This window comes from Barbatula barbatula (assembly GCF_947034865.1).
Source record: "Barbatula barbatula genome assembly, chromosome: 19".
Taxonomy (NCBI): domain Eukaryota; kingdom Metazoa; phylum Chordata; class Actinopteri; order Cypriniformes; family Nemacheilidae; genus Barbatula; species Barbatula barbatula.
Window position 1 is genome coordinate 3,685,948 of NC_136782.1, and position 14,354 is coordinate 3,700,301.

The 14,354-nt window shown below is 39.6% G+C and overlaps 2 protein-coding genes across 2 annotated transcripts; one reads left to right on the top strand and one right to left on the bottom strand.

Annotated features, from left to right (window-relative positions):
• Positions 1-1,231: 1,231 nt before the first annotated feature.
• Positions 1,232-9,114, top strand: naalad2 (N-acetylated alpha-linked acidic dipeptidase 2). Its single transcript, XM_079481215.1, has 19 exons — positions 1,232-1,462; positions 2,823-2,928; positions 3,042-3,228; positions 3,333-3,434; positions 3,737-3,862; positions 4,033-4,219; positions 4,299-4,392; positions 4,522-4,617; positions 5,532-5,617; positions 5,872-5,991; positions 6,087-6,169; positions 6,247-6,310; positions 6,395-6,462; positions 6,616-6,704; positions 7,047-7,137; positions 7,301-7,565; positions 7,690-7,771; positions 8,258-8,350; positions 8,895-9,114. The coding sequence occupies exons 1-19, from the start codon at positions 1,378-1,380 to the stop codon at positions 9,082-9,084; spliced, it is 2,214 nt and encodes a 737-aa protein (XP_079337341.1). The 5' UTR covers positions 1,232-1,377; the 3' UTR covers positions 9,085-9,114.
• On the bottom strand, positions 8,957-14,172 carry chordc1a (cysteine and histidine-rich domain (CHORD) containing 1a). The gene is made up of 11 exons (XM_079481216.1): positions 13,683-14,172; positions 12,976-13,025; positions 12,813-12,869; positions 12,369-12,529; positions 12,171-12,274; positions 11,986-12,044; positions 11,826-11,896; positions 11,640-11,742; positions 11,359-11,478; positions 11,159-11,221; positions 8,957-10,801 (listed from the first exon to the last, which is right to left on the bottom strand). The coding sequence occupies exons 1-11, from the start codon at positions 13,744-13,746 to the stop codon at positions 10,637-10,639; spliced, it is 1,017 nt and encodes a 338-aa protein (XP_079337342.1). The 5' UTR covers positions 13,747-14,172; the 3' UTR covers positions 8,957-10,636.
• Positions 14,173-14,354: the final 182 nt, after the last annotated feature.

The following is a 14,354-nucleotide window of genomic DNA, read 5'->3' on the forward strand; positions in this document are numbered from 1 at the left end:
ATAGAACAACAGCAGATCTCATCAGAGAAATTCTTGGAGAAAGTACGTGACGGTTATAATGGCAGATGGGTATGGGAACCGATATTAAATCCCAGTGGAATAAATCCCAAAACGCAGTACACGCAATTTTGTAGTGATGTTAATGACAGATGATGGCTGGATTTTTGTAGTATCTGTAATGAAAACCACCAGAATGTGCGTTGTTTTTTTATCAGGGTGTCCAAGTAAACAAAGCAGTGATGAAAAATTATAAAAATGTATATATCGAAAATGCAAAACGAATGCAAAGTAAAGACAAAGTTAGCGTATCTGTTTGTATTCTTTAAAAATTAAACACGCTGGCAGGTAAATTAAAGAGGTGGTCATTTTATTTTAATTACGCAATAGCCATTCCATTAATAACACATATATATCTCTATGTGACGTTTTATTATCTGTATTGTCTAAGTTATATGTAGTTTTATTGGTAAACGCAGTCGGACACGTTTACAAAAGCTATTTATTTTTGCGTGTAAAGGGAGTATTGAGCACAAATCTCGTCGCGGACTATAGCGCTATCTAGTGGAGTTACAACATTGCAAAGTTTGGTATGCCTGCCTACTAATGTCGTTTTGCGCCGACAAGCTCAAATGCGTCTGATCCTTTCCAATAAAAAACAAATGAACCTAAACCAAAGACATGCACCTCCACATACCACCCGCTCTCTCTCTCTCTCTCTCTCTCTCTCTCTCTCTCTCTCTCTCTCTCTCTCTCTCTCTCTCTCTCTCTCTCTCGCTCTCTCTCTCTCTCTCTCTCTCTCTCTCGCTCTCTCTCGCTCTCTCGCTCTCTCGCTCTCTGTCTCTCTGTCTCGCTCTCTCTCTCTCTGTCTCGCTCTCTCTCGCTCTCTCTCGCTCCTCTCGCTCTCTCTCGCTCTCTCTCTCTCTAAATAATCTCCAAGTAAAACATCGCGTCGCGTTCCTGAACGTCCCCCGCGCGCGTCTTGTCCGGTGTCAGCGCGTCCTGCTGCCCTGCAAATGTGCATTTATCACAGACAAATGTAACTTTTAACAAACTATAATCTAAACTAAACTGAAGACAATGAGACAAATATCAAATGTTTGTAGATGGATATGTTTTGGGAATAGTTTTTATAGGTTTATAGTCACTGCGCTAGGTTTGACAGTTTCAGTGGGAGATGTAGGGTGAACGGACCCTTTAAATGAACCGATTCGCTGAAATGAACGATTCTCTCAGACCTGCCAAGACCCGCCCCCGCCAATCTCTCTCTCTCTCTCTCTCTCTCTCTCTCTCTCTCTCTCTCTCTCTCTCTCTCTCTCTCTCTCTCTCTCTCTCTCTGTTCAGTTCATTCATGCAGCAGTCAGTGTTGCTCGCATTCAAATGGGAACCCAGGATAAGATAGCAAAGAGCTGGATCTGTCGCTTGACAGTCATTACGGCTTTTTTCTTGGTTGGGTTTATTGTAGGTGAGTTTAATGTTATTGTTTACAATGTCCGAATGTTTACATAATGTCCGATTGTGGATTTTTGTAAACAACATTATGCCACGCCATGAGCACAATCAACATTCATTGTTTTTAGTTTGTGTGTGTGTGTGTGTGTGTGAAGGTTTAACTGTACTCGTGAGAGAGACACTTTTATTTTAAATGTCCTCACAAATATTGTGAAGCCTTAAGTGACCCTCACTGGGCCGCCGGTATGCGATTTTGACGATATGATATCCTCTTGCAAAAGTGACACGGTTTCACGGTGTTGCAATTATAACATTGAAGTGTGTTCTTTTCAAATGTCTGCGTATCCAAATGACAACTTTTCAACTGGACATTTCATTTTTAACCAACATTCATAGAACATATATGTCGGGTAAAAATAAAACCTTAAAATTGTAATAGCCTACATAGCCCATATATTCATAAACATCATTTATTTTTGTGTATATACAGTTCATACCTTGGAAACGGAAACTTTCAGCGGTTTTGAAACCTCTTTAAAACCTCGGCATATCTTAAAACTGGTATTTGGCCTATGTCAAACCCTCACTAAAAGAATGAATCATGTTGTAACGTAACTTGCAATAACAGCTCAAATATATTCTTGTTCTGTCCCTCTATAGGCTACTAGAGAGTTTTGTACTTCTGATGTCATTTCTGTACATTCCGAAAAATAAAGATTCCTGCAACTTTTTGATCTACACGGTTCTGTAAAGAACCAATGACATCTAACCTTTCTGTTGCACAGAAGGCTCTACAAACTGTGAATGGTTATTTTATGAAGCTTTGACTGAATATAAAATGGTTCTTATTTGTCATCACTGCTAAAGAACCTTCATAGAACTTTTAATTTTTCTGAGTCTACTGCTCTTGTTTACTCTTTAAACCTGCAGGACGGCAAAGGTTGCTGCTCTTGCTTCGTCAGATGCTTTGAAGAAAAGTGTTTGTATTGTTCCTGTGGTGACGCATTCATGGTCCACTGATCCCTCGCTTGTCCAGATTTCTTCTGCCGCATTCCAGAATTCCTGAATGTCACCTAAGACCCCACCGACCTCAGCTCAATGGATCTTTAGATTTGATAGTTTAAAGCGCTTATTTTTAATCACAGCATGAATCGTCGAGAATGCAGATGAAATACTGAAGATCAAATAAAATGCGTCAAGATAAAATACAATGCAAAGTAATGGTTGGGCAGGAATATGCACACACCTGGAATGCAGTTTTTTGTGCATTATTTATTTAACTGAAAGCACATACGTGAACTGAAGATAAGTGTTATTCCTTCAGACATGGTTTGGCGTAACAGGTGTCTGTTTCTCATAACTGTTGTTCACAGGTTGGTTTGCTCGACCTACTCATGTCAATCATGGACAAACGTCAAAAACTTCCCTGCGTGACTTGCTGGATGAAATGCAGGCAGAGAATATTAAGCAACATCTCAGGTGAAAATACTCCCCTCCTGTCCGGAGGTTCCCTCGATGCACCAAGTTTACTGAGAGTTTGATGTTTAAAGGGTCTAGATGTTTTCTACAGCAGTACATTTTCAACCAAACAGAAAGTTCACGCGACTGCCCCATCTGGCGGGGTCCCAGCAGAATCTCATCCTGGCCGAGCAGATTCGAGATGAGTGGATGAAGTTCGGGCTGGACTCGGTGCATCTTGTACCATATGACGTACTGCTGTCGTACCCCAATAAAACAAACCCCAATTACATCTCCATAGTGGACCGTGTGGGCAATGAGGTATGAAACATAAATAAGACATTCGTGTGTTTTCATTCATTCATTAGAATATGTTCAAATAAGCATTGCGATATTTCATGAGTAAGGTTTTGTCTCTCTTTCAGATCTTCAACACCTCTCTGGCTGAACCTGTTCCTGAAGGTTATGAACATGTGAAAGATATCGTCCCTCCGTACAGCGCTTTCTCTGCGAAAGGACAACCACAGGTGATGGGTTTATAGACAACATACTGCTATCTGCTAATGTATAGAGTTAACATGAATCTTAATTAATCCTGTTTCGTTCATTAAAGGGATAGTTCTCCCCAAAATAAAAATGTGGTCATTATTTATTTCTCCATAACCTCTGAGCGACTCTTTCTTCAGCGGAACACAAAAGAAGATATTTTGAGAAATGTTTCAGTGGCTTTGTGTTCATACAATGGAAGTCAGATCCTTTACTGCCATATAATGCGTTACACAAAGGTATACAAAGCTCTTGTAGTAACGTGATGTTTCCTGAACTATAGGGTGATCTGGTGTATGTGAATTATGGACGGACGGAGGATTTCTTTAAACTGGACAGAGATCTGGGGATTAACTGTACTGGAAAAATCGTCATCGCTCGATACGGCAAAATCTTCCGTGGAAACAAGGTGATGAGGGTTGTGCTTGTATGATGCGCTGTATGATGTATGTTTGATGGATTGTGTTAAAGGGACGCTTACCCAAACACGAAAGGTTTTCGCAAATGGCATTAAGTGAAAGATTCCGATGTAAATAGTGATATCTTCAACATGTGGACTATTCTAACATGTCGTCGCAGGTGAAGAATGCGATGTTAGCTGGAGCGAAAGGCATCATTCTTTATTCGGACCCTGCAGATTATTGTGCCGAGGGTGTAGAGCCGTACCCGAAAGGCTGGAATCTACCAGGAGGGGGCGCTCAGAGAGGAAACGTTCTTAACCTGAATGGAGCGGGAGACCCTCTCACACCCGGATACCCTGCTAAAGGTCTCTGTTTGTGCTGAGAAATTTTGTGGTGTGAGTGTTAAATCTTCATAGTCTTCATCATTATGCATCTGTCTTGTAGAATACACCTACAGATATCCGGCAGAGGACGGCGTGGGATTACCCAAGATTCCAGTCCATCCCATTGGATATCATGATGCTTTTCAACTGCTGAAGTGGGTTGACCTTTGCTAAAAATACTGATGCTATTGAATCCGGGTCTGTGATCAAATAAAATGCAACAATGCGTTCAAGGTTTTGGGGGCACCGATTTATGAGATGAGATGTGATGTCACTTCTTGTAGGAATATGGGGGGACCTGTTCCTCCTGATAACTGGAAGGGCGCTCTTAACATCTCGTACCGGATTGGACCAGGATTCATGGCTGGCATTGAACAGAAGTAAAATAAACACTTAATTTTGACCTTAAATATGGTAAACTTTTAAAATTATGTAGAGACCCGGGACAATTATAAAAAAAGTGAATAGGGTAAATCTTTCATTTCATGATGTTTAAAGACACTTAGACAGTTAAACTTAAACATTGAACCCAATTCACACCTGACCTTTAACCAGTGTCACGCGCGTGTTCATATATATATTTATGTGTGTGTGTGTGTACAACCCATGATCCTTCTAATGAAGGGTTACATTAACTTCAGCTATTATCAGCTCACACACACATTTTGTCACTCCAGGTAAACATTAACAAATCTTTTTCATGATGTCAGCAGTAAAGAGCTGTTTGTTCACTAAACAATCTCATTGAGGTGACACAACATTTTCTTCCCGCAATACACGCAAACACACACACACACACACACACTTCTTTGGCTGTGTTGTTTTCTTTAATTCTGGAGGTCTGCCAGTGCACACATTGACCCTGTGTTTTCACACACACACACACACACGTTTACAAATCTCTCTACATGACGACATTCCATAGACTTCTCTTGTCTACGCAGCTAGATATAAACGCAATAACCAAATCCTAAAAGGGAACTTTTAACATTTGTACAATTTTGAAAAAGAAAACATTTTACTATATAGATTTGACTTTTTTCGGGCTTTGCTCACTTTTGGGTCCTCAAAATATTGTTTAAGTGGGCACTTACACTATTAAAGATAAAGGTGCTTCACGGTGCCATAGAACAACCTTTTTTTGTCTAAATGGTTCCATAAAGAACCTTTAACGTCTACCTAAAGAACCTTCATTTTTAAGAGTGTATACCGTGTACACTACAGCATGCTGCTATAAACAGTATAATGAAAAGTTGTCACCGTTCACTCATTTATTGCTTTTTATTTAATTTAGTACAGTGCGTATGAACATCCACACCAACAATCAGGTGACCCGTATCTACAATGTTATTGGCTGGATGAGAGGAGCTGTGGAGCCAGGTGATATCACTGATGTCCAATTCTTAGTTCTTGTTCTAGTTCTTATTTTGAACCATCATTCACTATAATTTAGGGTTAGTGATTTAAACAAACCTGTAACTCTAACAGAGCAGAATATCATGTAAACTCAAACCACCAAGAACACCATAAGACCCACTAACAATCCCCTGATCCCTAGGATTAAGGTGACAAATTTAGTGATCTTGTGTGTGTGTGTGCGACCTTGTGTTTGGTGTGTGTATGTACGTGATCAGACAGGTACATCATTCTGGGTGGTCATCGGGACGCATGGGTGTTTGGAGGGATTGATCCTGTATCAGGAGCTGCTGTGGTGCACGAGATTGTGAGAGCGGCTGGAAAACTCATGAGCAGAGGTGTGTCCACACACACTGTCATGACCGTCTCTTACAGTATTGTACCCTCATTTTCTATTTAAATCATGTTTTATCTGTGTGTGTGTGTTATTGAGGTTGGAGACCGAGAAGAACGGTGATCTTTGCCAGCTGGGACGCAGAAGAGTTTGGTCTGCTGGGATCGACAGAGTGGGCAGAAGTAAGAATGTAAAAGTAATGAATAAATGAAGTACTGAATGACTTAAAATGAATGAATTTGTTTGTTGTGTGTTGTAGGATAATGCCAGAATCCTGCAGGAGCGAGCGGTCGCTTACATCAATGCTGACTCTGCCATTGAAGGTTAGACACACACACACACACACACATACACGCACGTTGAGTTTTCATGTTCATGTTGAAGTCACATCTGATGTGTGTATTCAGGTATGTACACACTGAGGGTCGACTGCACCCCCTCTCTACACACTATTGTGTATGACATCACCAAGAAGGTCAGAAATAAAAATGTGTATTTATTTTTGTCTGCCTGCCTTAAATAGATAATTGTAAATTCTTTAAATAATTGTAAAGTGATTTGCTTATTCAAGAAACCCTCTGAATCATTCTTCTAACAACACTTAAGTGTCAAACTTGTGTTTCTGAAGGTATCGAGTCCAGAGGTCGGAGAGGAGAAAATGAGTCTATATGAGAGCTGGCACAAGAGAGACAACTGGACCGAACAAAATGTACCTCGGTAAGGACAGTGTGATGATGATTATGAATTAAAGGAATAGTTCACCACGAAATAAAAATTCTGTCATTATTTACACGCCCTCTTGTCATTCCATACCTGTATGACCTTCTTTCTTCTGCAGAACACAAAAGAAGATATTTGTTGGTCCCCATTGACTTGCATTGGTTTCGTGTCCATATGATAGAAGTCCATGGGGACCGACAATTTGTAATATCTTCTTTTGTGTTTTGCAGATGAAAGAAAGATGAACTATTCCTTTAATATTAATTATAAGACCTGATTGATTTGAGATCTTTAAGATGTCTGGTGTTTCTGATCAAGTCTCTCTGTGTGTGTGTGTAGGATCAGTAAACTGGGTTCTGGAAGTGATTTTGAAGCATATTTCATCAGATTAGGTATTGCGTCTGGAAGGGCAAGATACACAAAAAACAGCGTGAGTGACTTCGTGTGAAATCTTCAATAAATTTTGTAGCACCTAAACATAATTCAGATGCTTCTCTATCCTCTCTCTCAATCCTCCTTAGCATTCATTACATAACCACAACGATTTCTAAACAAGTCATTTATAGAGTATATACTCGTGTTTCGTCCCTCAGAAGACAGAGCGCTACAGCAGTTATCCCGTCTATCACAGTGTCTATGAGACCTATGAGATAGTGGAGCGTTTCTACGACCCTACTTTCCGCAGGCTGGAGGCCGTGGCCCGCGTCAGGGGTGGACTCATCTTCAGTTTGGCTGACTCTGTGATTCTTCCTCTAAACTGCGAGGAATACGCCTCATCTCTTAACAGATACGCTAAAAGCATATACCAGCTGGCACAGAAACATCCTGATGCCATGAAAGAGTACCACGTGTCATTCGGTGAGAGGTTATAAATGAACATACTCGGTGTGTAGAAGCAGTATTGAGACACAGCCTGTCAGTTTGAATTGGGATGCGAAGCTTTAATTCTTTGTCATCGACTTCTTTATTTTGGTGTTTCTAGACTCTCTCTTCTCTGCGGCTGGGAACTTCACAGACGCAGCACGAGATTTTCACCAGCGGTTGACTCATCTGGACACTTCTGAGTACGAGCGACAACACGTCATCACGGACAAGATTTAGCGATTTTTATGAAACATTTAAAGGGACAGTTCACCCAAAAAATTCAATTCTGTCAACATTTATTCACCCTCAGCTTGTTCCAACCCTGTATACATTTCTTTGTTCTGCTAAATGCAAAGGAAGATATTTTGAAGAATGTCAGTGACCGAACAACTCTCATCCTGCATTGACTCCCATAGTATTTATTTTCCTTACTATAGCAGTAAATGGGGGATGCGATCTGTTTGGTTGCTGACATTCTTCCAAATATCTTTCTCTGTGTTTATCGGAAAAAAAACATTTATACAGATTTGGAACGACCTGAGGAAGAGTAAATGATTACAGAATGTTTTTTGGGTGAACTATCCCTTTTAGTAACTAGATGCTGATGGCACATCCACTTTCCAACCGCAACAACAGAAAACTTGCTCTTACACCTGTTATCTGTTCTCTCTCTCTCTCTCTCTCAGTGCTTTGGCTGTGCGGATGATAAATGATCAGCTCATGTATTTGGAAAGAGCTTTCATTGACCCGCTGGGTCTACCTGGAAGGCCATTCTACAGGTAAAACACAGATCAGCATTGAATAGCAATGTTGACAGACTCATAGCTTCACATTCATCTTTTAGCAGTGTTGGGAAGGAGATCTCTGGGCATACCCATAATGCATTGTCAAACAAGGAGCATATCTAGCCTTTTATTAAAATGAGACATGCTCAAGGTCATTGGTAGATATACAGTATCAATGTCTAGCGCATTTCAGTTGCGGTTGTTACTTATTGATTGGTATTCTCTAAGATGCAACCTCTTATGATAGTAACTACATGTTTGGTTTGGGTTTTTGTACGTATTTACTCACTATTACAGGATTTTAAATTATGGTCACTTGTAAATGCTAGTAAACGCCTTCGTCTTGTATTGTTAGTTAGCAACTGCAATGTTTTGGTCTACACAACCACACGCAACATTTGATATTCATACATGAATGTAACTAAAGCTGCAGACACGCGGTAAACTTGCTCTAAAGTGTCGACGAACTTTAAACGTTTCCATATGACATACAACTTCTGGTCTAAAACTACAGATATTTGTTTCTTGTCTGTTGTAGGCATATCATTTTTGCTCCCAGCAGTCACAATAAATACGCGGGCGAGTCTTTTCCCGGGATTTACGATGCTCTGTTTGACATTGAGAACACAGCAGAGCCACACAAGTCCTGGGAGGAGGTCAAACGACAGATCAGCATCGCTGCCTTCACTGTCAACGCAGCCGCCGTGACCCTGATGCCTGTCGTCTGACCTTCAGCTCCTCGAAATAAAGTTCCAGTTAATAAAAACCCAGAGTCAGCCGTCTTTATGGAAAAAATACACATCATGCAACATTTTAAATATGAGCAGTTGCACATTCTGCACATTTTACAACTGACTAGACAAGAGTGACACGTGCAATTGTGTGCAATAATGTAATGTTTCAAATAACACGTGATATGGCCCATGAGACAAACTCATTCATAATAAGGTGATCTATGACCGACAGCGGATTGATTTCCACTGGCCCTACGAGACGGACACAGTCTCTCCGACATCTCTTGCTCTGTTTCTTCTTCTGTCGAGTACATTCACAAAACAACAGAGACAAGTTTCCAGTCATAGACTAGGGAAATAACTAAATCTACACTTGTGGACAAAAATATTAGCAGTGACATACATTTTGTGTTTTGCAAAGTTTGTTGCTTTTATTTGTAGATTATTTCCCCAGATGTTTCTATGGTATATCCTACATTTTAAGGGCGTTTATTGTCAAAAACATAACATATGCAGTGTCGGGCCTTGTTTTTCATAACCTCTGGATATTAGCTTTTGTGCCAAATCCTGACCGATGGCGAACATCTCCCGTCTTAGTGCTCTGAGAGGAACAACATTTTTGGGGTTCTGCTTGTCCACTCGCTTTTTGGAGTTGCTTTTTCTGCAATGATTTATAATGCATCGGATCACTTTGCATAATAAACAATGAATGAACACAACAACAGTTTAAGCAGAAATTTAGCAAAGCACAGTATTTATGCCAATGCCAATACTTTTGGCCAAGGCTGTAATCTGACTGAAACAACTGCAGGATTGAAGTTCCTATTGCAAATACATATGAACTCTTCAAGTGAATGACATACGAAACAAACCAAAGGTAAAGATCAACAAAAGCCACGAGAACTGAAAATCTACTGTGGAAAGTAATAGGCAGAAAACTCAATAAGAACAAGCATTGTTGTGTAAAGAATAATGCAGAATTACCAATTATATAATATGACGTTTACACTTGCGTAGCTCACAACATCATCTGTATGACATTAAACCATCTGTACATCTGGACTCATGTGACATGAAATTCAACATCCACCCTTAATAGTTACAGTAAAACTATAATAAGGGAACAGTTTACCTAAAAATATTTTGGTCATTTATTCACCCTCACGTCATGTCAAACCTGTATGACTTTCTTCTACAGAATACAAAACGAAGATGTTTTGAAGAATGTGGGTAAACAAACAACACTGAACCCTACTGACTTCCATTAAACACAAAACCACCAAGACATTTCTCAAAATATCTTCTTTTGAGTTCCACAGAAGAAAGAGTAACATACAAACACATGATGGTAAATAAATTATGACAAATTTGTGTATTCTGTAAGATACACATAAGTGATCGGAGGGTTGCAGTGTTGTTCTCTTCCTACATGAATCAACATGATCAGCACCAGAAGATTCTTATGAACTCTCGCAGGTGTTACTGCAGTCTGTGTGCGTATATCTGAAAATCTGAGATAATGAGTTAATCTGTGCTTGTCTGCGTCTTAAGCATTCAGTTTCTCTCCGTCGTTTTCTTTCTTCCCATTGGCTGCTTCAGGCTTTGGAGGAGGCAGGTCGAGCCTCGCCCATGACATAGGCTCCGCCTTCTTCATGACAATCTCCGCCTTAGCAGCCATCATGTTTACGAAGCTTTTACTGATGTCGATAACCTAAAAAAACATTTGAAAAAAGATTCACTCACTGTCACCATATATTTGACATGTCCCTTGTATGATACTAATCCAAATTTGATATCTTTACAAATTTTGACAATACTCTTTATATATCTTCTTAGTACAAAACGTGATATTCTTTTGCACCATTAAAAAAACAGATGGTTTGAATAGAACATTAAAAATGTTACGTGCGAAAACAGAACACAGAAAAAAATGTCAACAATATTCCATATTCACAATATTCTGTATTATGTTTTTAAGTACAATAGCCTCAATAATATCAAAATGTTCAATATATCACCCATTAAGATAAAGCATTCTTTTTAACAGCTGATGATAAATGATACTCACTCCCCACAGATTCATCATCAGTTCGAACTCCTTTTCTCTCTCAAATACTAGATGGATTTTCAGCTGTAAAAAAAACATCAACGTTACAAACAAAGCATTAGAGTATACCATCAAATCTATGAAACAAGACAAAACACAGGCCAGACACGGCACACAGGGATAACACGTGCCATCGCACACAAATACACACACACACTGACCGTGGTGCTGTTGGCCTCCAGGAGTGACAGCTCAGGGTTACAGTTCTTTGCGTAGATGGACATGGTCACCTGACTTCCTGTCTGGTGCCAATCAAATCTGCAGGGTGCCACTTTATTACCCTGAAACATCGAGATACCATTTTTAGTAAAGTTACACAAACACACGCTGACATCACAATAAGAGTAACTGATATCACTGTTGCATCATATATATATAATAATGTAATCAACAGAACGTTAATAAAATGTTTATTGTCACATGTGTCAGTTGTTAGTCTGACCGAGTCTTTTCTCCACTGGTGTGATCCTTTACTGCAGCCCTCCTGAGAAACAAAAGAGTTAAAATCTGATGTTTTCCTTTTACAGCAGCTCCAATACTTCATCCTGCAAAACACACAGACACACACGATGTCATCATGATGAAATTAGATCAAATACTTGTTCACAGTCTATCATCTCTCGCTCACCCCTCGTGGAAGATGGGCACTCCAGGATGATACAAACATGTCTCTTCGTCCGTCTTTGGGCTGGTGTAGGACTGATAATCAACGCCATCATATCAGTATGCAAGTCATGTTTATTTTGGTTTTTACACATTAAATACGATGTAAAGAACACTTTTTTTACCTTCGAGCAGCCTCTGTTTTTGCACGTCGTCCCAGGCTGTACTTCACCTCCTTTCTCTTCTGAAAATGCAAAGGTTTGCGTTCAAGTTTAAAGGATTTTCCAGGTCTAGGTGCGTAGCTGTGCATAACAGCCAATCATATCATCGCATCAACACTTTTCTCGGCACCCTGATGGTGTAACGCTACCTTTCTCTTTGAGCTGATTGTTGTCCGCTAGTCGTAGCTTCTCAAGCGCTTGGTTTAGAGACGGGGCAACTTTCCGCTGTAGCTCTACTAGAGGCTCTTCACCGCTGTAATAAACACATACACGCATGTCAAGAAATGAACACACAGAGAGATGAAATAAAGGTATCAGTCATGATGACGAAGATGAGGAGGAGTCACCTCGGTCGCTGTATGAGCTCCAGTGGTTTAGGGGCTTGAATGATGTATTCATCAAATCTGGGTTTGAGATCCTCCAATTCTTTCTTCTCGCCTGAGATCTTCACCTCTGGTTTCACGGGTTCCAGGGGCTTCACTTTGTTATGAGAGCCTTTGGTGCAGCCCTGACACATGATCAAACATATATTCTGGTTGTTTAATGAACAAAATTGTTTATTGAACTTTTGTTTTATCATATTTTTCTGTTCGCAACATTTAATAAAAGCAATGTCAACCCCCTTCACACTGCGCCCAAAAACATCTCATGATGTTGTTAAGAGTTTCAGATGAGGTTTAATTGTGAAAAATGTGTGTTTGTTTAGCAAAGCATAGAACTATTCCTTCACTTTATTTAGATGTAGATGCTCTGCCCTATCTGGTATAAATAAGTGATGTCTTCTCACGTACCACAATACTCAGAAAATCTGAGAAGTCTGTTGTACGTCTCTTACAACACGACCAGCCCTGAAGAAAACAGGAATTAAGAGAGATTTGTTCAGATTTAAAACTACAACAAAAGAATAATACAGATATGGTTGCGGTTATTTGTCTTGGATCTTCAAACACTGACCTTCAGAGCGTCATGAAACACGGGTACTCCAGGATGATACGTGCAGGCGTCTGGAAAAGATGCTTTTACTCTTTACACTCATGATGAACAGCACACAAACATTTAAAACTGTTATCTTAACATCAGTAAAAAAGTAAACTGTGATGAAAACAGATTTTTGATGACAACCCTCATTCACCTGTCAAATGAACGTGATTTTCTCCCTATTAAAAAGTTACGAAACTTTTTTATTATTTGACATAATATATATCAAATATTCGAAGATGTATCATATTTTACCAATGATTATATACAACAAAAATTTTAAAAAATCATGTTTTACTATGTGTAAGTCAGCTGATATTGTGGCTTAAATCAAAACCAACTGCAGTTTGGTTGATATTAATCGGAATGCACAATAAAAAAACATGATTTTTTAAAAGGGAGATCTCATTTTGGAACCAAAGTCTTCATATATGGACTATAGTGAATTGATAAACTAGAAAATACCGTGACATGCTTTAATATTTACTGTAGTTAATGTATTGTGTGTACAACATTTTCTTCGTTGTTATAGTCGTGCATAAAAAGCAATGCATGCATTTCTGACTCTGTTTTTAAAGATTCCCAACGTCACTGTATCATGATCCTGTATATCGCATGATGAATGATAACAAATAACATTTGAGATGTTCGCGTGATGAATGAACTTTATGGCGATCACTTACCCTCCGGGTTGTTGTCTGGATCGAATCTCTGTCCGCAGCCTTTATTATAACACAACTGAGACATCACGCTTTGTTCGCGACACAAGCTGAATACACACAGCCCGTATAACGCCCGACTTTTTGATATTATTACACTAAACGTTCCGCGTGTATTGTGGCTCGCGCTGGATCTGTTCTGTTCTTTCCCGGAAACTCACGCGAGGTTTCGGGAAATTTCAAGCGTCAGATAAAAACAATCCTCTAGAAGGGCGATGGACGTTCAGAGCGTTTCAATCTCGTGCCTCAAATGCCGTTGAGGAAGGGCCAGTCACTGTCGACTAAGTGTGATATCTGTGTATAGGGTTATATTTGTTGGGTATAGAAATATAATATCTCCAAGACAAAAATCGAGTTTAGATTTGAATGCAGCCCATTCAGAAGGGCCATCATGCGCCCCCTGCAGGAAGAACAACGAGACACAGTAGAGAGTTTGCAGCACAATGCTTGCACCGACGCAGCACATGGCAGGGACTCGTGAAACATCGGTAAAGATCGTAAAGTCCATAGCTCCATGATATTACGTTACACAAATACGTTCATAACAATGGTTACGGGGCTTAGAACATAATACAAAAGTATAACAATTTAATTTATTCATTTAAACGCGTTAGTGTAACGAATAAATCAGATCTT

Coding starts and splice junctions, on each gene's coding strand:
- naalad2 (XM_079481215.1), top strand. CDS start 1,378: ATGGGAACCCAGGATAAGATAGCAAAGAGCTGGATCTGTCGCTTGACA. Junction 3,435..3,736: donor CTGCGAAAGGACAACCACAG/GTGATGGGTTTA, acceptor CCTGAACTATAG/GGTGATCTGGTGTATGTGAA. Junction 3,863..4,032: donor AAATCTTCCGTGGAAACAAG/GTGATGAGGGTT, acceptor ATGTCGTCGCAG/GTGAAGAATGCGATGTTAGC.
- chordc1a (XM_079481216.1), bottom strand. CDS start 13,746: ATGTCTCAGTTGTGTTATAATAAAGGCTGCGGACAGAGATTCGATCCA. Junction 13,026..13,682: donor TCCAGACAACAACCCGGAGG/GTAAGTGATCGC, acceptor CATCTTTTCCAG/ACGCCTGCACGTATCATCCT. Junction 12,275..12,368: donor GAGCTCATACAGCGACCGAG/GTGACTCCTCCT, acceptor TGTTTATTACAG/CGGTGAAGAGCCTCTAGTAG.